This window comes from Folsomia candida, unplaced genomic scaffold, assembly GCF_002217175.1.
Source record: "Folsomia candida strain VU population unplaced genomic scaffold, ASM221717v1 Fcan01_Sc005, whole genome shotgun sequence".
Classification (NCBI taxonomy): domain Eukaryota; kingdom Metazoa; phylum Arthropoda; class Collembola; order Entomobryomorpha; family Isotomidae; genus Folsomia; species Folsomia candida.
This window is the reverse complement of record NW_019091197.1, coordinates 8,700,301-8,723,511: the sequence shown is the minus strand read 5'-3', so window position 1 is coordinate 8,723,511 and position 23,211 is coordinate 8,700,301. Positions and strand designations below refer to the sequence as shown.

At 39.2% G+C, this 23,211-nt stretch overlaps 4 protein-coding genes across 5 annotated transcripts; 1 reads left to right on the top strand and 3 right to left on the bottom strand.

Annotated features, from left to right (window-relative positions):
* Window positions 1–774: 774 nt before the first annotated feature.
* LOC110850505 lies at window positions 775–2,759 on the bottom strand. Its single transcript, XM_022097941.1, has 4 exons — window positions 2,211–2,759; window positions 1,814–2,029; window positions 835–1,600; window positions 775–785 (listed from the first exon to the last, which is right to left on the bottom strand). The coding sequence occupies exons 1-4, from the start codon at window positions 2,757–2,759 to the stop codon at window positions 775–777; spliced, it is 1,542 nt and encodes a 513-aa protein (XP_021953633.1).
* A 1,465-nt stretch (window positions 2,760–4,224) lies between these two features.
* Window positions 4,225–9,628, bottom strand: LOC110849848 (DNA repair and recombination protein RAD54). 2 transcript variants are annotated; one of them, XM_022097310.2, is made up of 7 exons: window positions 8,945–9,628; window positions 8,104–8,314; window positions 6,601–7,138; window positions 5,610–6,384; window positions 5,264–5,346; window positions 4,540–4,880; window positions 4,225–4,468 (listed from the first exon to the last, which is right to left on the bottom strand). In XM_022097310.2, the coding sequence occupies exons 4-7, from the start codon at window positions 5,663–5,665 to the stop codon at window positions 4,451–4,453; spliced, it is 498 nt and encodes a 165-aa protein (XP_021953002.1). In that variant the 5' UTR covers window positions 5,666–6,384; window positions 6,601–7,138; window positions 8,104–8,314; window positions 8,945–9,628; the 3' UTR covers window positions 4,225–4,450. The 2 variants fall into 2 exon arrangements, with proteins under 2 accessions (XP_021953002.1, XP_035707670.1); XM_035851777.1 differs by lacking the exons at window positions 4,225–4,468; window positions 4,540–4,880; window positions 5,264–5,346; window positions 8,104–8,314; window positions 8,945–9,628 and having other exon boundaries at window positions 5,989–6,384; window positions 6,601–7,135.
* A 1,265-nt stretch (window positions 9,629–10,893) lies between these two features.
* On the top strand, window positions 10,894–11,956 carry LOC110849996. The gene is made up of 4 exons (XM_022097481.2): window positions 10,894–11,023; window positions 11,099–11,129; window positions 11,239–11,382; window positions 11,555–11,956. The coding sequence occupies exons 1-4, from the start codon at window positions 11,021–11,023 to the stop codon at window positions 11,695–11,697; spliced, it is 321 nt and encodes a 106-aa protein (XP_021953173.1). The 5' UTR covers window positions 10,894–11,020; the 3' UTR covers window positions 11,698–11,956.
* Window positions 11,957–14,064: 2,108 nt separating this feature from the next.
* On the bottom strand, window positions 14,065–16,141 carry LOC118435725. Its single transcript, XM_035852125.1, has 4 exons — window positions 15,867–16,141; window positions 15,648–15,794; window positions 15,315–15,573; window positions 14,065–14,940 (listed from the first exon to the last, which is right to left on the bottom strand). Exons 1-4 carry the CDS (start codon window positions 15,904–15,906, stop codon window positions 14,583–14,585), a joined length of 804 nt encoding a protein of 267 aa, XP_035708018.1. The 5' UTR covers window positions 15,907–16,141; the 3' UTR covers window positions 14,065–14,582.
* Window positions 16,142–23,211: the final 7,070 nt, after the last annotated feature.

Here is a 23,211-nt window from a genome sequence, read left to right as displayed (position 1 = left end):
AAATACATGCTCTCAATCAGAAAAATTAGTACCAATTATAATCCAAATCACTTATATTGAACAGATAAGCGTTTCAGCAATTTGTACATGTAACAATATCAAGTCATGATAAGAATGGTACGCATTTACATTTAAAAATATAACCTTAAAAAAATCAGCATTTCTTTAAATTTATGTTAGCATATCAAAGTACGATTTGTCACAAAAAATAAAGAATGATGAAGACAGCGTTGTATGTATGTATTGGTGGGGTGACGATCCTGCCATTGTTAGACTGGACCGTCAGCTGCGCAAGCACTAGGGCTTATTGCAGTCTCCCCGTATACACCGCTTACTGTGCAGAGTTATGACTCTCACGATTTACCGATCTAACTTGATCAACAAACCGCCCTGATCTGATTATAAATTGAATCAGATCGGGCAGAGGCATAGTAACTATTTGCTCTGGTGGCAAACCGTGCCTCCCAAAGAGTTCTAACCTTAGGGCACAGTACTTGTCACAGGATCCAAGAAAATGAAATACAGTCTCAGGGCCACGGCCGCATAGGCACGTGGCCTCATCAACTAATCCCATTGTCCTAAGGTGCCCATTTAAAGTACAATGCCCGGTTAAGGTTTGTATTACTGATCGCAGATTATTTCGATTTAGGGTTAAAAGCTTTCTGCTAAGCCCTGATAAAGGGGCAAAGAGAAAAGCTTTGGAAGTTAAACAACCCTTGCTGCTTTTCCACGATTTGGTATGCTGCAATCTTGCCCAGTTTACAATGCTGGAGATTACAGTGCTTCTGGAAAGAGGAATAGAGGGCTGTGGGCCAAGATACTCAGTAAGAGTACCTTCCTTGGCCAACAAATCAGCCACTTCATTCCCTTCAAATCCATGGTGAGAGGGGATCCAATGAAGTGTTACCTTCTTAGTCTTCCCAATATGATTTAGCATCTCAATAGCCTCAGCAGTCAGTGATGAAACTGGCCATGGGCTAGTGAGTGCTTTAATGGCACCCTGACTATCAATGAAGAAGTCAACGTTCAAGCCATAGTTCTGAGAATTGTCGGTCAACATTTCAGAAGCCCTGATAACACCCATAATTTCTGCCTGGAAAACCGTGGGTGCCCATCCCAGAGGAATAGAGCACCTCACAGCTTCCTGGACAAGGTTGTTGTATGTGAAGTAGTAAGCCGCACCCGAGCTCTCTCCCATCCGTGAGCCGTCTGTAAAACAGCTCACATCAGCGGCATCCGTGGGCACGCTACCATCCTCCCAATCTTGCGCCGAACAGATGGAGGTTGAGAAGTTCCCCTCTGCTGGTGGATTAACAAGTTTCTCACATGGCATCTGGAATTCAGGAATGCCAGATGCCATGATTTCTACAAACTTGTTATGTTTTAGCACCATCGTCCGATCACCCCCAGACCATTTTCTCCATTGGCCGTGGTGAGCGAGGCGATGGTAGGTACGTAGTGTTTGCTGTACCCGGATATCCATTGGGGCAAGCCCCAGTAGACACTCCAGGGCTGCAGTAGGAGTGCTAGACATTACACCGGTTGTACCGAGCATGGCAAACCTTTGTACTCTTTGCAGCTGGGCCATGTGGGACTTCACCTGTGTAGCCGGAGCCCACAATAGTGACCCATATTCCATGGCCGGGCGAATTATGGATTTGTAGATCCAATTTGTGATTTTTGGGGAAAGACCCCAAGTTTTACCAATGGCCCTCCTGCACTGGGCCAGGGCTCGCAAACCTTTTTGTGCCCTAGCCCTGCATAGTGGGCCCCAATTCAACTTGTGATCCAATAAGACCCCAAGATATCTTACCTGCTTTTGATAAGGGATGGGAATACCATCCACCTTGATCACAGGAGCAGTGAATTTGTACTTCCTAGTGAATAGTACTAGGGCAAGCTTGTCATTGACTGACAGGCTCACCTCTTTGCACCAGTCACTAACAAGATTTACTGCCCTCTGCATATGACTCCCCACAGTACCAAGGTCAATGCCCCGCCCCACAGTTGTGAGATCGTCGGCATAGCCCTGTGAGTACAGTTGAGGGAAACGAAGATGCATTTTTTCAAGAATTTCACTCACGACAAGATCCCAGAGAAGTGGTGAAAGGACACCCCCTTGACGGCACCCTCTCTCCACCACCCTCCCAATAGTCAGTTACCCAAGTGGTTCGTGTCCGAAGCATGTGCTCAATAAAACGAATACATACCTCATTGACGCCAAACCTCCTAAGGCTGCGTATAATAGAATCTGATCTAACCTCATTAAAAGCGCCCTTCACATCCAGCATCACTGCAAGGCAGTACTCGCCAGAGTCAAGGGCCCCCTCAACAAGGCTAACAATCTGATGAAGGGCAGCCTCTGTGGAGACGCCCTTCATATAAGCGTACTGACTGTGTCTCTGCAGTCTGTCTACAAGAGCAGGCGTGCGGACCCAGCCATCTACCAATTTCTCGAGTATTTTTAGCAGAAAGGATGTTAAGCAGATGGGCCTCCAAGCGGACGCCCTTTCGTAACTCTCCTTTCCTGGCTTTGGTAAGAATACCACTCTGGACTCTCTCCATTTGAGAGGTGTGTAACCAAAGGTCAGGCACCCCCTCATTAGAGGAACCAAATACGGAATTAGCTCTGCTAGCCCACGCTGTAGAAGGGCCGGAAAGATACCATCCTTTCCGGCCGCTTTTAGTGGGCCAAACGAGTTAATTATATTGCTGATTTTTGAAGATGTCATCATCAGATTTATGGATTCATCATCCATTTTCCTATGGTCAGGTTCCCATGGGACCCGTTGAGGGTCCCTTGGGAACGATTGATCCAGTAATAAATCATAGGTCTCTGATAGGGTCCTGGTGTAAGCACCGCCACCCTTATCCAGTGATCCTAATTTGATGGTGCCATCGTTTCAAAGGATGCGAGAAAGTCGGGCAGCAACAGGTGCCTCCTCAACACTCTCACAGAACCTTCTCCACGAGGCGGTTTTGCTCCTCCTCAACTCATAGGAGTAATGGTTACGAGCAGCTTTGTATTCCGCCCATTCTTCCTCTCCTCCGAAGCGGGCAACCCGATAAAGCCTACGAGCCTCCTTCCGAAGAAGTGTCAGCTCACGGCTCCACCAAGGTACCCTCTTCCTCCTAGATTTGAGTACCTTTTCAGGGCAGGCCACATCGTATGATTTAAGGATGAAGTCACAGACCCTGCTAGCACACTCCTCAATTTCATCCGTAGATGACACTGGGCATGTACTCGCAGGGTCAAGTTCCGTTAATCTTTTTAATTCTGATTTGTATAAGTCCCACCTTGTTCTCTTCCTGTCCCTATAGATTATAGGGTCAGGGGGACCAAGGCTGAGGCTGGCCCTAATATACCTGTGGTCGGAGCAACTTTCGTTGTCATCGACCCACCAAGCTTTTATTCGTTCCAGCAAGTGGGAGGATACAAAAGTGACATCTAATACTTCTTTCCTATTGGATACAACAAAGGTGGCTCTGTGTCCCCTATTAATGGGGTGCAGATCCACCTGTGTGATGTAGTTCAATAGTTGTGCACCCCTGCTGTTGATATTGGTGCTTCCCCACATGGTGTGGTGGGCGTTGGTATCACTCCCTATCACCAGAGGTAGACCGTTGGTCTCACAGTATGAGACCAACCGACACATCTCCTCTGGGGGGCATGCATAGTTTCTGTCCATATATACTGAGGCTATCACTACCTCTCCAATTCCCACCCACTGGGTACGGATGGCTGTGACGTCTCTACAGCATAAGTCAAGCAAGGGCCACACTTTGATATCCCTACTTGTGATAATACAGGATCTGCTGGAGTGGGCATCCCGACAAAAAAATTGTAGGTTGCCACAACCCCCCAGACCTCGTATTTTTCCTCTATACCAATACGGTTCTTGTATTAGGCAAATGTATGTGTGCAACTCTGCTAGGGTGAGACATAGAGAAGTCGTACCCTGTTTTGAGTGTTGCAAGTTAATTTGCACCAAGTTCACACTTTTGGTTGTCATATTGAATGATGACAACCCGTTTCGAAGAGATGTAGATGAGTGTGATGGTGTATTATTTGTGATGTTATTGTTAGTCATTGTGAGTGAGGGTTATGACGCGAAGTTAATTTTGAAGGGGTGTTTCAGTTACCCGAAACACCAACTCATCAAAATAGTAATTAAATTCAGCGGGCGGTTTTAAGGCCGCCACACCAGATTTAGGAATGCGACAGAAACAGACATGACCTTGACCTGACCTTATCGAATGTGTCATCCTCCAAGTGGTCGTGTCCATATTCCTGTTGAGTCGAGAGATGGTAGGGAAGAGTACCTTGGCTAAATGTGGTGTCGCCTCCCTGACCCAAAAGCTCACCTTCACTTCCTCTTCGGGTGGTTTAGGGTCGCAGGTGAAGACAGCGTTACTTGCAGAGAGGTTAGACTCTCCAGTGGAAATAGTTTTAAAAAAATCTAATCCTCTATAACGTTCAACAATCATTTTAAACTCCAACATATCAAAACAGATATGTACAAAAATAGAATTTCATACAAGTGGCATTCCCTCATAATCTTCAAGAATAAGCTGCTCGGCTTTGTCTGGGATCCTCTGAGAGTGAAAGGCGTAGCTGATAAAGCCAAAAATATCTTTGACCATGGCGAGGAGGTACGGAACTTCGTGAACATCCCGATATTTCGCCGACGTGGCAATTTCTTCTGCAAATATGGAGTCAATTTCCTCATCGTTGAAAGAGTCAATTTCTATTTTGTCGAGCAAGGTGGAAATGCATGATCTCGTGTCGTCATGGTAGATAAGCATGTCATCCTGCTTGTAGTAAGCTCGAAACCCGGATTCCTCCTCAGACTTGAAACATCTCGCCATGTCCTCTTTCCCTGCAAATAGATACGGGTATTATTTAGTATTTTGGTGATAATTTCATATGTGACATGTTAGGGTCACTTATACGTGACTCGATTTTTGTGATATTAGTAAAGTAGAAACTTTTGACCAAAATGGGTTAGCGCTCAAGCATACATGTTTTTCTGAGGTGAATATAAATTTGCTGTGTTAAGAGATCACCATGGTTACGGGATGAGCCTTGACTTGGAACTTTAAAATGGACCTACGGAGAATTCGCCACGAACTTTCGTTGGGGCGAATTTTACTTGCCTAACTCAAATTTTACTTGCCATGCACAAATTTTACAAGTTTTCGCAAACAGAACTACCATGCGAGTCCCTCTGTTAAATAGATTGATTATAAAACTTTCTCTTACCCAATTGGTGAACATATTTGTGCTCCTCTAACGTGCCTGTGGCCAGCAATCGATAAATAAACACCGGTCGGGATTGTGATAACCTACAGAATCCAACATATTTATTAACTATTCATGAATTCCAGTCTATATTGTATGTTAGCAGCTGAAGTGAAAGTAGGAAAAGTGGAATTTCTACAATAATCAAATTCTAATATTTTACACATATTTTAGCGCGGGGAGTTTAGAAATCGTCTCCATTTCGACGTACGACCCCATGATCGTATTGACCAGGTCAAAATTATCCCTCGCCCAGTGGCAGACGGGCTTACACGCTAGTAAAATCATATACCGATTGGAAACCAACCTATAAATCCTTCCAAACGCTTGGCGATCGTTCGCAGGATTATAATCTGGGTCCATGAGGACCAGATGATTCGCCGCCGTGAGGGTGAGCGCTGTCCCGCCAGCTTTCAAACTTAACAGGAGGAATTGTACATCCGGATTTTCATCAAACGTTTTTAAACATCGGACCCGCTCTGCCTCACTTTTCTGTCCATCGTGACGACTCGAACGTCTAGCGTGTTATTAAAAAAGTACTTGACCATGTTCAAAAGCACGACGGAGTTGGACACGATGACCATCTTTTCTTGGGGGTGATGATCCTTCAAATACTTGGCCATTTTAGAAACCACGGCAAGTTTTGCGGAATGCAGCGGCAAAAACTGGTAAGCTTGCGGATGTTGTAATTCTTCTGGTGAAATGACGGATTCATAGAGCTGAATTAGCTCTTCAAAAATTTGTGGGTGGTTATCCATCGCCTTTTTTAAGTCGGTTGGATGAATGCAGGCTTTATGAAGGTAGGACAGCTTTGCAAAAAAGGCCATATCATCTCTGTCCATGGTTACGAATTTGTCTATAAGTCCGCGGTAGAGGCGGTGTTGCAAAATTTGTGGTGGTTTCTGTAGTAGTCCGGATGTCCGGCTAGTGGGATGCATAGGGTTATCTCGTGACGTTCGATGTTTAGTGTATTGATCCGAAAGTGCATGACGGGAGGGATTATTTGGCGGAGATCTAGTAACATTTGTTTTCCCTCTAGTGAAACCAGTTTTCCATGCCGCTCTAGCTCTGAAGTTATCACCCTGTAAATTAGTAAAATGTGGAATTAATGATACGGAAAAGGTAGTTCTTTTTCAAAACACATAAAACTGGGATCCAAATTCGAAGCAGTGGCGAAAATTTTTGAAAGTATTGCCAGCTGTATTTGACCCAATTTAAAAAAATTGTGAGATAGGAGGACGAGGGGATTATTAAAATGATTTTTACGAGTTTCTGGGGAGATATGGTTCCACTCTCACCTGCAATGTTGTGCCTGGTAAGAGGGAACATCCAGTGGCGTCCCTCTTCTAAAGAATCTCACAAAATTGCAACGTTCCGCGACATTATTTTGGTATGGCGTCCCTGTGAAACCCATCCATACTTTGGGGGCTTTGAAAGTTATCAAATTCTTGACACGGTTAGTCGCGTCGTTCTTTAAGACGTTGGCTTCGTCACAGATGACGAGATCGACACTGTTTGGCTGATAGGAAGCAACTCCATCGTTGTAGGAAGAGTTGTACTTTTGAAATGACTCGTACGACATGACCAGAACTTTGGAGGGGTTTGTTGGCTTGACAAAATCGGTTACGATCTGCCATCCGTTAACCTGTCCGGGTCGGACGACAACAACTTGGCAGGATATTTCGAAAGGACACCATTTTGGGAATTCGTCTTCCCACACGGACACACCATTTTTGGGGGCGAGGATCAAGAACTTTTTTCCCCCGGGGGTGCTTTTCCCTCTACTTTGGGGGATTGTTCGAGCAGCGTGGCGATAAGAGTGACGCCCGTTCGGGTCTGGAATTTAGCAAAGAGAATATTGTTGTAAATATGTATTGAGAGAATTTCAATTAGGGTGCCGTCTTAGAATCCCAGGTACGATTATAACCAGAAAGTAAACTTATATGACTTTACCACTGCAGATATGAATTTGTCACCGACTAGATATACATTTGTCACCGACTGGTTATAAACTTGTCACCGACTGGTTATAAATATGTCACCGACTGGTTATAAACTTGTCACTGACCGGTCCACCTTTAGAAAAAGGGTAACACCAGTTGGCGATAAACATTTTTCCGAGGATGATAAATTTATAACCAGTCGGTGACAAACTTATAACCACGCCGTTAGAGTCATTCTGGTTATAATCGTAACTGGAGTTCTGAGTGGGTCTTGATTCCCAGACGGGCTTTCTAACTAGTTAATAATTGGTAATTAGGCGGAAAACTTTTCGTAATAGACTGAGGTCGCTATGTATCCCAATTAAGTAGAAAATGCTCTAATTAATTCGTCATTTTTGCTGACTTCAAATTAATTAGAATCAGCTTCGGCTGTACTAATTAGAGTTAGTTTGTAATTAACAATTAGTTCACACCTAGTATTTAAGCCCTGTTTACAAGTTCGCATGTTCCCATCGCAACACAAGTAACTTTTTGTACAATGCAAATATTACGAAATACTACGCAAATGACAAAATTCGCAAAATTTCACATTCAAGCGTGTCCAAAATTGAAATAGGAAAAATTAGTAAATTTCCATTGGTTACCAAAGTTTTTCGTCGGCTGAAATATACCAGATAAGAAATATAAAAAATTTCCGAGATTTGTTGACTATTTGCATTACTACATTTTCCGTATTTGCAAAAAATATTTTTCGAAATGAATACTAGCCACAGATGCGTTAGTTCGCAAATTAATCTGTAATCGCCAAAAGTTTTTGCGAACTCGAAATGAACACCCTAAATTTCATTGAGTATTTACTTTTCCAAGTCCGACGTCATATGCTAAGATTCCGCCTTGGTTTTGTTCATAGCACTTCCACAGGAATTGGATCCCTTCCTGTTGTTCCGTCTTGAGGGGTCGGAGGGCATCCGGATCCTTTCCGGAGACGAGGTCTGGATGGACAACGACAGGAACGATACCGTCCGGACGTAAGTTCGCATTCCAGACATCGCTTGGGTTTGTGGGAATGCTGTGATTCCAAAGAATTATTAGCGATATTAGCAAATTAGAAACGTTTTAGGTAAAAAAAACAAGTTTTCTTCAGAATGTGCCAAATAAATTTGGCCAAACAGTGCAGTCATTCGTCTCCTTGATTGAAATACAGGGTGTTTTGATATGTCCGGACTAAACTAAAATTTGCTAAAAATTAAACCACTGGGCGAAATTTTATAAAATTAAGTTTATTTGTTTGGTTGTATGTCAAATATTCAAAATTATATTAGACTCACGTCATGCAACCTACAAATTCTACAGTAAAGTACTGCCAGTTCTGCATGTATTGAATAATTACATATTGGAATCAAATAATTGAATGACAATTTCGTTGTAACCAAGTGAAAATTTTGTTGCCACGCTACGATGGAGATTGTATGGAATTCAATACCAAAATCCTTTTTTTTGTGGGGGGGGGGGAAGTGCCCCACTTGCCTCAGCATGTCATAGAAATGTGAAACAGGTCTACATATAATTTCGAATAGTTGTACTTAATTTTATCAAATCTTGTAAAATTTTTGGGAAATTTTAAATGTATCTTCGAACCATTAAATTTATACACTTAATTAAATTGCAGTATTAGATTTAAAATTATTTGTCGACTAACGTGCTCTCCAGGATGAAAGAGTCCTCCTTCACAGAATAAATTGGACCGGTCGGATTTTTCCTCGTTGCTCGAACATCCCCCACAAAAAAAGTTTATAAAGTATATATTATATATTATATTATAATATATATATTATATATTATATATTATAAGGGATATTTGAGGGATATTTGAGGGATATTATATATTATTATTATAATATATATTATATATTATATATATTATAGGATTATAACCAGGAAGTAAACGTATACATACGACTCAACCGGCGTGATTCTAAGTTTGTCACCGACTGATTATAAATGTATCACTACTTGGAAAATCGTTGTCGCCAACTGGTGTTACATTTTTCCCAGTGGTGTTAACTTTAATTTTCTGGTAATAATCGTAACTGGATTTTTAAGAGTGCTTTAATAAATTAAATGTCACCCAATTGTAATGTCATCCTCCTTTTTAGTCAAGTTTGACTAAATTTTAGTTTTTTATTTTATTTAAAGTGTATTTATTTAATTAAATACTTAGCTACCCACTATTTCTATTTTTGTTTGACTTTGATCTTGGAAATTTCGACAAGTCGCTTAATGGTAGCAAATTGGATGGAAACTTATTTGTTGGAAACGGATTAAAAGTTTAAAAAATATAATATTTTGTCCAGGTTTAGCTACATACATCCAGCTGTGTATGTGTGGAATAAGCCGGTCTTTTCGTCCTGGCAACGTTGTGAAGCAGTTATGAGGTTGAGATCAATAGGGAACGTGCAAACATTATGTCATCAAAAATTCTCGATTTTCTTTAACGTGTTCATTGCAGGATGGGAAATTTTAACATGGGAAAGATAAATAGAAAGATCTCAACCAGAAACGCAGTAAAGTGATGACGTAATATATGCACGTTCCCACGGTTTAAGTTGTACTGGGCTCGTGTGATTTCACCCTAAACTTTCTATGCTCCTCTTTCACATCATGAAAATGAGTTTCATGCCATCGAAACAATTTGTTTATTAGATTAAGGGCCGTATTTTATCCAATAATGAAAGGATTTTCTGTTGTCTAATTGAACAAAAAAATTCGTCAATGTTAACTTTTGCCCTGTGTAGCTGTGACCTTATTGCCTATTTATACATAATGTCCATCTTCGAACTTGTCTAAACTTCAAAAATTGGAAATTCTAATTCGTTCTAAGGATATTAGGGATACGGCCGGACGTACAAGACATTCCCATAAAGATGTTTCACCACTTTAATAACAAGCAAAATGTCATAATATTTTACACTGATGGATTTGATTCCAACTTTTTCTCCTCGTTACTCACTCAACGGGAACAGCATGAGATAAAGTCAACTAAACAAGTATGTATTCATAGCTTTCCTTAACTGATGGGAAACGTGGCGTATTTATTAAGTAGCGCAAGCGACTTTATGCGATCGGTTAGTTAGTCTGTCCGTCCGTCCGTCTGTCTGTCTGTGAGCACTATAACTCGAGAACGCATCAAGATAATCGAAATCGGTTTTACGGCATCATACATATGACCTCTGGGGGAGGATCCCGTAAACTTTTGGACCACACCCCCTCGGCGCCAGGGGGTGTGGTCACATGCTTGCGCTACTTATGTATCGTGCTTTGCCGCACTTTATTTACATATCACGACGTATTTACATATTTGCACAATATTGATATTTTGCTGGCTACCCACCAGAAATTGGAGATTGCAACGTGTGCCAAAATTATTACGTGCTTCGCTCCATGCAGGCTTTAAATATTCATGTCTTCTCACCCTATTGATGAAGATCTGCGATCTCCTTCAAGAGAGCGAGACGAGTTTGACTTATGTACAGATGATGAGGTTAAGTTGAGCTATTTTAAAACCCGACACCAAAATATCATTCCCCGTGGAAAATATTTACATATTACCAAATATTCTCCACCTCGTAAATATGTATGACAAAGTAGATGCTTCCACTAATAAGTTGAGCAAGCTAAATTCAACAATAAAATGTTTATTCTATTCAGTCCTAATATACTCTTCTGACTGGGTAGATCCCCCTGTTAAATATAAATTCAAGTTTCTGAACATAAAATGGTGAGTATTTTCTACATAATCGTGATCATATATTCTAAATTTCCATGGTTATTTTTCTATCTGGTAAAAATTCAGGAAGAAAAAATTCAAGCGGAGACACATAAAGGTGAAAATTACGTATTAAATACATAGATGTTCAACATATTTATTTAAATTATTTATTTAAATTATTTATTTAATTATTATTATTTTTTAAATTAATCCCGTCATTCAAGTGATCGAGAAGGCGTTCAACAGGACGGAGCGGAGGGGCAGCGTTGCACCTGACGAGGTCAAGAAGCTCATCACGGAAATGCAGCCGGGATGGGAAATCGATGAGGCGGAGTTGGAGAGAGAAATTGAGAATGCGGAAAGATCAGGTATTTATAAATAAATACATACGTTAGGGATTATCCATATATTACGTCATCAAAAATTTGCGATTTTTGATAACGTATCCACTCCGAATCCAAATTCCGGATATTATTTTCTCCGATCGGATTGCCACTCCTAAGAAGGAATTCGTGTTGACAATTTTTTTTTATTTTTCAGGAAGCGGGAAAGTCGACTGGGGTGGGTTCAACAAGGTTGCTATGCATTTTTTCATGAAACAATCAAAACAATTGCAAGATCAGTTCATCCACAAACACGAAATTTCATCTGCCGACTTTGAAGCACCTCCGTCGAAGGATTAAGGAATTATTTCAAGTTATAAATAATTTTTTGAGGAAAAAGAGTTGTATTAAAGAATGTGGGCCCTACATATGAGGCCAGTTCAAGTCTACCCTTAGAAATATATTGTTAGAATTTTGTTAAATGTGAGAAAAAGATGGAGATTTGTTGACACATTACATATTAAAGTCATTATCTATCATGGCCTCAGATTATACTGTACATAAAGTTGTATAAAAAAGAGTGGTTGTATAAAACTGTGCAGTTTCGACTATGGCATAATTTTTACAAAATGTTTTGAGAATTTTACACATAATTTTCCGAGTTTAATGAAAAGTATGATAAATTAACTGATTAATTTAAATGCTTTTCATGCATCTAAGGCATTAAGAACGAGCTATTTCAGGCTGCTTCCCAAAAGACTGATATTTTATTCATGCAAATATGGCTATGAGTGGGGGACCTCAGTCAGTTGTGCAAAATCTCGCTTGCTACGCTTGGTTAGAAATTTCTCTAGGTTAAGCGAGCTTCTGACTGAACTCTTTTCGCTTAATAATTCGCCTGAGAATTTGCTCCGGCATGGGATAAAGTGAGATTGTGCGCGAACTTTAAAATTTATAACAACACTAAATGACAAGCTAAGAAATGAGCGACACTAATTGCACTTTGGAGTCTAGCCTGTCCAGATTTTTGCTAGCTTAGAATTAGGGTTGCCCGGGGTAGCTAAAATGCTACCCGTTACCCGACCCGCTGTCCAACAGCCCGTACCCGCACGGGTACCCGTTACCCGTGCGGGTACCCGTTACCCGTGCGGGTACCCGTTACCCGTTACCCGCTATGAAAATCAAGCTAAATATTAACCACCTTCCAAAATAAAACCGGTTTAATTAATCATTTGTTCTGTTAGGTTGACAAGCACTTTGAAATAATGGTGTCCAAATATTGGATCATGATTAGCTACATTTCATTACTTGTTTGTGAAAACCACCTTTTTGATTTAGCCAAGCAATCAGTTCGACATGTTGAAATTGTCAATTACATGACATTACCATTTAAACAGCACTGGCCTGCAACTAACAATTTTGCTTTAAATCTTACTTTAAATCGTATCTTTATTGCTTGGGGGCGTACAAAAGCAAATTGTAAGATCGCCCGTCCTATGTAAATATGTTCGTGTGTAGATACTAGTGAAATTAGGTAGTTCTGAAATTTTAAAGCAGGTTCGCTATGCGTGAGAAATACATAGTAATTTCTCCCAATTTACTTGAATTCTGTATGTATAATGGCATGGTATTAAGTGAAACATTCAGACTTTGTTGAAATTTAGGAATTGTGTAGTTAAAGTTAATGCAGAAAACGTTTCGGAACGTTTGAGCGATGGTTGAAATTTGTCAAAATATTTGGGATTAATGCTGAAGAATGGGCAATTTTTACTGGGAAAGAAAATTGAATTTTCTTGTAAAAATCAATCGTCTTCATTGAAGACTCTTCAACCATAACATAACCTAACTATGTGATGTAACCTAACTATGACCCACAATAAACGTTGCTTGTATTGACATTAATTTCATAGTTCCTAAATTTCAATAAAATCGGAATGTTGCACTTCACAACATTGCATTTTTAGTTTTCCCGTGCGATAGCCCCAGATTATCCGAAAATTGGCGTTCTCATAAACCAGAGATTTCACTACATATGCATTGACGCATATAATCACTGATTAGTGGTCCGGAAAAAATAACAAAATGCACATATATTATTTTTTATATGACTCAATCGCTCGCACAATTGGGCGAGATGAACAATTAAATTAAAATTAAAATACCCGTTACCCGCGCGGGTAGTAGTCACTACCCGCTTACTAACGGGTAGCGACTACCCGCAATATCGGGCGGGTAAGCGGGTAACAGGTACCCGACCCGCTACCCGCGGCAACTTTACCTAGAATGGGGAGCTCTGATTGGTTGTTCGAGTGACGGTGATGATGCACCTTCGCTAACACTTGGGAAATTTCTAACCAGGCGAACCAAGCGAGATTTTTCAGACCTGGCTGAGGTATCCCATTATATATTATATGTGTCTTGATATTTGGTATGATATATTTGATCCGAATGGAGCAAGAGCACATGAATTTTAGAAGAAACTTGATCAAGGCTCTGGAACAAGGAAATTACTTGATCAAGCGCGATAAAATTTCATAGAGTGTAGTTCACCTTTGTTGCATTTCCATAACTCTTTAGCAAAATTAAACAATTTTAATAAATCGGACAAGAAAATCATAAAATTACAATTTCATGTGCGCAAGTATTGTTTGTGGTACAAAGTATGATTAAGCGATGTAAATTCAGAATAAAATTAATAGCGGACAAAATCTAAAATATTAACTACTTTTATTGCATTTTACCATAATATTTTAGAGTAATTGAATCAAATTATACTTATTAATTATTTAGAAATGAATAAAGTAAACTAGATATTATAAAGCGGATTTTTTTTCGATATTTTTCTTCAGAAATTTTGGAGTTTTGCCCATATATTTACCTACCTACATAGTGTCCCTTGTTAGTAACGTGATTTTCGATGACAAAAATCTTACGACGCCTACAAAATCTAGTAACCGTCGTAAGTTATACGACGAATACCAAGGACCCGAAGACATAGACCCATGAATACCCTCTATATCATTTAAACTACTTAGGAAAAAAATCTTTATCTATACAGAAATTTATGTAATGTAGAATAGATACGTTAATAAATATTAATGTTCATTGTATAGAGTTACATAATAAAGTTAAATAATCAAGTTATATGTACGTAAATAGTGCCTTATTCCCCAGAGGATACCCATGACTCCAATTTTCAATCAAAGAGTAAGCCAGTGACATGAAGTGCTCAAAACTTTTTAATATCACACTACATTTGCAATATCTTTCGCCATCTGTTTGGAGAGAAGCTCATCATACCCCTGTCCCTTGAAGTAGACGAAAAGCCTATCCTCAAAACTTAGCTCACTACCAGCAAATAAATTTACGTCTGGTAACTGAAGAAATATGCAAATAATTTTTACAATTCTCCTCAGGATGGTTTGCAGCAAGGTTTTCCAACCCCCCTTCACTTTCCATCCGGGAACAAGCATGCTGGAACTTATGGCTTTGCTAAGTTGTGCCACTGTAGTATCATTTAGTGATTTTACCATGGGCTGCATTAATGCCGGTGCCATCTCTGGATTCATGGAACATCCGCAAACAACAGAGGTGAAAGTCATTCTGCGTGTAAAATGATAAAAGGTTAATAAATATTGAACATAACAATTAATAGGGACGTATGTGTGACCCGAAGTTGGCAAACCCCGTGTGTACATTCGATGTGCTCTTAAATAGTCCCTGAGTAGAATTGGCCCTGCCGATAGTGGCCTAGGAGCCTACCTCTCTTGTTGAGTAAATATCTCTGTGGGACACAAATGTAGGAGTTGAGCTTCGACCCGTCTCCGATGTTACTCAGGTGGATACGTGACTTTGGCACGTAGAAATCTGGTCCCCTGGGATATTTACTCGGCACTACAGCTTAAAAATCTAGAATCGAATTTACATCTGGGTGGGTAGATCCGGGTCACATATGCTACCCACTACTTTTGTTGTACCTATACTTATCAAAGTATTGTCTGTTATCTTCCCACCACTTTCCAAGAACTGGTTCCATCTCGCAATGAGTTATTACAAGAACGACGGGCACTTTCCCCATGCAAATTGCCTCCACGAATAGCTTATAATTCTCATCTAGGCTCTTTTTAATCCTTCCCTTTTCCATCACAAAGACCAAAAGGGAAACCCCATTCTCCAAAGACTTTAAGAGATTGATTAGTTGATTTACCGCAAATTTTTGGCTCACTGTTCCTTCACCTGAGAAGAACAGGGTTATATTTCACTGAGGCAAAGCAACCATTTTTAAAATTGTGTGAACTTTTTTCGCCTACTTCCTTCCGAAAGACCAACAGTATCGAACAGATTATAATTTGGTGCAGTGTACTTGCTGAATTCAAACGTACATCCAACAGCTCGATCAGAAACTTGGGCCACTGGTTTTCCAAGGAGGAGGTTCACAATGGAACTTTTACCACTTCCTGTATTATTTGATATTAAATTTAGTAAAGAGAATTTTGACACGGCGGGGTTGTATATATGTAAATCATTACCAGATTCGCCAAATATGACGACATTCTTTTCCCCGTCCATTATTTCAGTTTCTAGATATTTATTTGGAAGCTCGGGGCTATGCTTGTGAATTGCAAAAAAATCAGGAGGTATATTTACAAATGCTTGTTAACGTACAAAGCTGAAATAGCAATTTGATGGTGCGGAGTACTGACCGCTCCTACAAATGGGTTGCAAACGAATGAGAATAATTCGACTCAGGTTCTACTTCTAATCCTAAATATGTTTTGAATAAGTACTGCATGACACATATCCATGATATACATTTGCACTAGAATAAAGGTTGAAATGATATGATGATAAAATATGATTACGCTCAGCACTTTGCTTGTATAAGAATGAGCAATATAACGATAGCAATTGAAGCTCATATTTGCGTTGCAGAAATATTTATTACTGTGATAAGAAGGAATTTGTTGTAAGGCGTAAAATATTTTACGCCACCATTAAATATTAATGGACAACCGCGTCGTCAGCGACGCGGTTGTCCATAAATTACGTCAGATCTAACAAGGGACACTCACGATCTGTCGTTTGTGCTCAGGGTATCAAATATGGTTTCTAGAATCTACTTGGAACCTAGATAAAGGATCCATGCTTATTTCCGTGTAAAACTCACATTTGGCGCCGTGGCGTGGCGCCAAATTCGCCAAAGTTGTGTTTTAATTTTTAAAACCACCATAACTTCTGAAATCCTGGGCGGATTTAAAAAAATCTAAAAATTACGACCCAGAGTTCAGCTATCGTATGCCATCACATTTTTCAAAATATTGCTGGTTTCAATTTTTGTCAAAATTTTGAGATTTTCTTACATTCTGCGAAAAATGTTAAAAATGTCTCAAAATTAATTTATTTATTATTTGTTTCTTCGCATTGTTACCTTTGTGATCATTTTAAGTAAAAAAATGTAAATCCCACATAAATTGTAAAAGTTAATGAGGTTTGAAATTGGTCAAAAACGAAGATTTTTAAGTTTGGCGCCACGCCATGGCGCCAAATATGAGTTGTACACGGAAATATGAATGGATCCTTCATTTAGGGTTTTAGTATATTCTAAAAAACATAGTGGGTACCCCAGACACGAACGACAGGTCGTGATTTTCCCTTCTAAGGCAATCGGAATTTTTACGTCACATAATGAATGCACATTCCCAAACACTGGACGAACCAGAATTTCCTGTAAAATTGAATCAGCTCTCTCACCGCAGATTGGGTCGGTAGGAATGCACTGTGGAACCAGAGATAAGGAATTGATAACGATCATTTTTTGTGAGACTCGTACAAATGAAATATATTTATTTAATAAAATCATTGAAATAGATGTACTCCAAACCCCTGAAATCATGAGAAATTAAAGCAGCAAATGGAAGAATTGAGTAATGAGAGTTTATGGCGAAACTTGATAAATAAACAAATTATACACTGTAAAACGTCCGGTAGAGACGTTTTACAAGTTGCAGTAGCACAAATACCCTTATCCCAAATGCGGCTTGTCCCCTGACTTCAGGGGTTTGAGAGTAACTTTATTAAATCGGTTAACTGAATATATTTTATTTGTGTGAGCTTAACCAAATAAATGTAAGTTTTATTGATGCTTTATCTCGGGTCACATATATGCGCGTAGGTTAATACATATAATTTAAAATATTCCTGTTAATCCCACCTCGTTCTTTTGTGATGATTGACTTGATTTTGGAAGCCACATACAATAATTTTGGGTAGGATCTGTATGCAATCTCAAGCTTAATACATTAGAAGACGTATTAGCTGTTCCAAAACTGCAATTCCAATATTAATTTCCAAATAAAATGACGTCCATGATCCGAATAAATTGTACGCCATAAGTGTAAGCCAACTTCTGTTATAAATAAGCATTACACGATGTGCAATGAATAAGAAAATAAGAATAAGAAAATCGATATAAGAATGAATCGAAATAAGAATGAATCGGAATAATCGTGAATAAGAAAATCGAAAAATAAGACATTTTTGTTGCTTCATATTTTTCGAAAAGTAACCACTTGACCCGCTAACAAACATTGAAAGTTTGAAATTTTATGTATATTTATGAAATTTTATTGCATATAAAAATTTCAATGTTTTTTAACAGGTTAAACGACCACTTTTTCGAAAAATTTGAAAGAACGAAAATGTCTTATTGGATTTTCTATAAGAAAAAAATCACCACCAGGCTGATTTCAAAAGTGGCGTCGGCATGTATTGTAAAGGATAGGATGTCCAGAGACCCGCAGAAACCCTCCATTTCACCATGAAACGATACTACATTGCATGCTTGTGATTGAATGAAATATTGAATTTTTACACAGCTGGACAAGATTCCAAGGAGTATCCAAAAAATTAAAGTTTTACGGAACTTTGAAAATATTGGAAATTCAAATGAATGATATTTTTCATTCATACTTTCGTCCAGCAATGCTATCCCTGCTGTGGTTAGTAATTATAAGCTTTTCTGTGATAACGATGAGAATGTGGGACGAAATTGCGTCAAACCCATGAATGCTATTTAGTTTGGTGGGATTTATTAACGCTGTCGCTATACAGTTAATTTGGGCAATCGGGCATGTCCAAAATCCATGTGCCCAATAGGCAAAAAGGCATTTTAGGCACGGCATGCCTTTTTGCCCTTGCAAACTCTGGTCTTGATAGAATTAAGCATCGAGTGCACTTACGTCTTTTGGAATTAGTGCGACGATACCAATATAAAGATTCAGAAAGACCCATGAGTTGCATAAAGGAAAATGTGGAGGTCTCCTTTGCACAAATATGTACATACTAAATACGTTCATATGCAAATAAACCTTGCCCAACAACACACAGAATCTGTTCGTATCAAATATCTGTCTCTAAAGTGTATGCACACATACGCATGACGATGGTGAGCTCTTGTACCTGGGTTTTCATGAGCTTTTCCTTGCATTAAATTCATCTTCAACCCACTCTTCAAGACTCCAACAGAGTTACATACGTATTCCTCATTCCCACATCGCCTAGGTTGCATAAATAAGATTATATATTACGTGACAAGTTTGATATCTGCTTCAGTTTGAGAAAGAAGAGAGCTTGTGCAACCCTGCCAAAGTCCATAAAATAGAATTAAAACGTAGGAAATTTAATTCAAGAAGGTGTGCAAATCAGTTTGCTGCGTTGTTTTTATTGTATGCGGAATAGATTTGTAATAACTCGGAGTTGGTCAAACACCAAATGAAGTCAAAATTTAGCGCTGCACAGAAATAATTTAACTCAATCCGGTTAAACTTGTGGGTGCATTTTTTTTTACTCCAAATTGTGTTTAAAAAATTCCTGGTGGTGCACATTTATTACAAAGTTGGTGAAATTGAGATTGCCGGTATGTTTCATAAATCATCACCGCATAGAGATAAAATTGTTACGGCCGGGGCTTATCAACTTCAGAAATTATCTTCTCGTGATAACTGGTTTTCTGGTGATCTGACCTCGTGCCGTAATGAACTTATACGTAGACTTGACTTGGACTTATACGTAGACTTATTGGACTTTATACTGGACTTGGACTTAAACTGGACTTGGACTTGACTAAAGCTGGCCTAAATCTTGCCAAAACTACTTAAATCGTGCCAAAAATGCTCTATCCAGCTTGAAGTAAGGTAGACGCAAATAAATAACTAAAACACGTGAATTAAACTCTTTCTGTTAATTAATTTTAGTATTTATTCGAATATTTGACCACTACAAAAAGTGAGCTTCTTACTTGCTCAACTCCTACTTACTTACTTACTCAACGTTCAGTCTGTCTCTCAACGACAAAGGAGACGCTCTTTTCATACCTCCTTTCCCACTCAATCATCACCATGGCAACGGCCACCTCTTCATGGGGTGGCCAAAGTACATGAAATTTGTACGTAAAATTATTCATTACTAAACTTATGCCTCGCCGTGACACTTATGCTTAATTCTTAATCAAATAATCCTATATAAACTACATAGACTTCTTCGCATAAATTAACCATTATTAAACTTATGCCGCGCCGTCACAAAATACTTAACTAAATAATCATATAAAAATTGCATGGGCATTTACGCATAACTTAACCATTATTAAACTTATGCCTCGCCGCAACAAAAATAATATAAAATTTTATCACCATCGTGGAATTGGATCCTCAATTCCAACTCAATTGTGTATCAATGACTAATGTAAATGAAATAACAAGCGGAGTACTGTCCTCGTACTCTGCTCTGTGACCTCATTTGCATAAGTTTACTTAGGCTCTATTATCGTAGCATATCAAATTTACCGATTGTTCCACATAGCGATAAGAAACCTAATCATTACCGTAAGAAATTTAAGTTCAAGCCACATATAATATATTTACATATTTATGGAAAAATGGACAAAATTGATGTCCTCATTATATATGCATAGGTTCTACTTAAATAATATCGATAAATAAGCATTTGTTTTACTCGTTTACCAGAACTAGTGATTAGAAAATAGGCGTCTACTTCATTATAAACATTGTTTTAGTTAAATGTTGCCTTGATATTCAGCACAATTGCCGTCAGCATTTTCACTTCTGTATGTAGCAATACGAAAGCGAGGAGTTACGGATTCGCAATTGCTTCGTCTGCTTCAGCCACTCTTTCAGTAGCAGAACATACAAAATTATGATTCACAATGTTGTGAAAGTTATTGTCAATATTTCTTACAATTTTGCAACTTTCTCACGAACTAGTATAGTTCAACAATTTCCTTCAGTTATAGTCTGGTTACACGTCAGAAATTTTTATGAGCAAAACTTACTGGTTTCGGCTTTTCCATATATCTTTGATAGAATAGAGGCAAATTCTGTACAAGTTTCTGCAATATAAGCCTGTGTTTATCCTGGTGCAAACTCGTATACAAATATGCAGCACTAATTTGAATACGAGTTGCGAAGAACTTTGTGGGAGACTGACAACCCGCAACTACAATTTAGCCTTTACTAGGATAGCATAGTGGATATCTTAAACCCAATAATTAACAGTAACAATTTTAATTCAAGCGACATATGTATTTATGTTTATGAGTTCCCAAAAGTTAATCCCCTTTTTCTGGAATTTTCAAGGCACAATTGGCGACCTGGACATTTCTAGGGTTTAGTAAGTAAGAGATGAGGGAATCACCTAGTTATGGGTTTCATAAATTGCACTACAAAAATAGCAAGCTATCAAAATAATCTCTTGCAATGTTGAAGCTCTTGTATTACGTATTCCTTACAATTCTGTACCCATCTAACCAAATTAGAACGTTTGACAATTTCCTTCAATTATTTAGTGGCTGCACGTTAGAAATATTTACGAGCCAAACTTACCCTTATGACGACCCACGTTTCTGGATAACAGACGCCACCCTCATATTTCCAAAGTCGGTTAAGGACATAAAAACGCGTGTTCAATTAGTCACTGAAGCAATGAAGAACCAGACAATTCAGCAATATTTATTATCGCAGAAACAAAATTTGAGATATATAAATTCAAAGGATTTTTGCCCAATTGTATTCATTGACTTGCAAGAAGAAGAGGAACAAGATGTGCGTAATAGCACTTATAGTCTATTACCCCTAATGTACCAAAATCCACAACATCATTATGTGTTTATCCGTGTAGGCATCCCGCTATCCGCCAATTCCCATTCACGAACAAAAAGTAGATTTGTGTACAGCCCAAGTACTTTTGGAGCGATCATATATGAAATGTATATTAGAGGAGATAGGATTATCATATTTGTCCAAGAAGGTCATTTTGAACTGGTGTTCATTGAAAAGTTCACAGATAGTTTGAGATCGGAAATGCTTTCCGACTATGTGTCAGAAAGAGCCAGGGCACGACGGAATTTATACACACGGATCTTTAATGGACACGGCAGAGTGGATAATATGCAGGTAGACGTTAGTCGAATCACCAAGCTAACAAAGGGTAAAATCTAACTCTACCACAAAATATGTGGGATTTACAAAATCAGGGGCTCACCCACTCCTTTTTCTTGCGTCGCGATAACATTGTTCCGCAAATTTAATTTAACGTTCACATCCAAGCTGGGAGGTACTGACATAGGTGCGCAGCTTCCAACAGCTTCCGCCTCCGGCGTCCGCTTCCGACCAAAAATTTGTGCTTCCAGCTTCCAGTACTTCCGCTTCCGACCAAAAATTTGTGCTTCCAGCTTCCAGTGCGTCCGCTTCCGACCAAAATTTTTGCTTCCGACGTCCGGAAGCTGTTTCCAACCCCCCCTACAACATTGCTTCCAAGAGCCTCCGGCGTCCGCTTCCGACCAAAATTTGTGCTTCCAGCTTCCAGTACTTCCGCTTCCAGGCAAAATTTGTGCTTCCAGCTTCCCGTACTTCCGCTTCCGACCACAATTTTCGCTTCCAGCTTCCAGTGCTTCCGCTTCCGACCAAAAATCGCCGCTTCCGACGTCCGGAAGCTGCTTCCGACTTCCCGAAGTCGGAAGCTGCGCACCTATGGGTACTGATAGTTTTCGCTTGTATTATCTTCGTGTAAACAACGACATGCTGGCTTTGTCTTACTTATACAAAGCAGACCAACTGTTCCATCTGCCAAAACAATTCATAACCCCCGCTGGGGAATACCACGAACTTAGAACAGTTGTGTTTAGTAAAAAGCTAGAAGCTAACGGGTTCGCTTTGCTTACTTCATTCGATTCCCATACTTGGATTTGCCTCTTTATGGTACTATTCTGCTTAAATATGTTGCTAAATCTTGTCCCATCGGGAGACACGTTAACCTGGCACATTTCCCTTGTTCTGGTGAGATACTTGATGGATCAGTCCGTTTACGTTGACAAATCGTCTAAAGAGCGACGCAGTACAATTGTTCGAATCACTATTCTCTGCTGCACAGTATTAGCGATGAATTTTGGAAATTTATTTCATGGAACGTACACGTCGCAGCTAACCACAAGGACATTGCCATATATGAGAAGCGATTTAAATAGCATCGGATATACCGCCGTACCAATTATATAGCAACGGGCTCAGTAACTCCAACATTTTCAAATGGCTCAAATAGTTCAGATCTTTTCTCACACATGAAATTGAAGAGCGACTAATGGTGGCTTCTAATACTTCAAACATTTTCAACATCCTTAAGATAATAGGATAGCACAAACTTTTTACTATCCTCGTGGTATGATTTTGCACATCTTGTCAGCAACAACCATCCAATCGAAACTGACAAGGGGTACCAACCAATTCCTGAAATCTTTGTAGTGATGGACAAAGAAGTTTCTTGCAACGCCTTAATAAAACTTTTGACCTTCCATAATGTCTA

Coding starts and splice junctions, on each gene's coding strand:
- LOC118435725 (XM_035852125.1), bottom strand. CDS start 15,906: ATGGACGGGGAAAAGAATGTCGTCATATTTGGCGAATCTG. Junction 15,795..15,866: donor CGTCATATTTGGCGAATCTG/GTAATGATTTAC, acceptor CAAATAATACAG/GAAGTGGTAAAAGTTCCATT. Junction 14,941..15,314: donor CAATACTTTGATAAGTATAG/GTACAACAAAAG, acceptor TTTTACACGCAG/AATGACTTTCACCTCTGTTG.
- LOC110849848 (XM_035851777.1), bottom strand. CDS start 6,884: ATGTCGTACGAGTCATTTCAAAAGTACAACTCTTCCTACAACGATGGA. Junction 6,385..6,600: donor TACCAGGCACAACATTGCAG/GTGAGAGTGGAA, acceptor ACTAATTTACAG/GGTGATAACTTCAGAGCTAG.
- LOC110850505 (XM_022097941.1), bottom strand. CDS start 2,759: ATGGATGATGAATCCATAAATCTGATGATGACATCTTCAAAAATCAGC. Junction 2,030..2,210: donor GGAGGTTTGGCGTCAATGAG/GTATGTATTCGT, acceptor CTGTACTCACAG/GGCTATGCCGACGATCTCAC. Junction 1,601..1,813: donor CCATCCCTTATCAAAAGCAG/GTAAGATATCTT, acceptor CCGGCTACACAG/GTGAAGTCCCACATGGCCCA.
- LOC110849996 (XM_022097481.2), top strand. Junction 11,130..11,238: donor TCAAGCGGAGACACATAAAG/GTGAAAATTACG, acceptor CCGTCATTCAAG/TGATCGAGAAGGCGTTCAAC. Junction 11,383..11,554: donor TGAGAATGCGGAAAGATCAG/GTATTTATAAAT, acceptor TTTATTTTTCAG/GAAGCGGGAAAGTCGACTGG.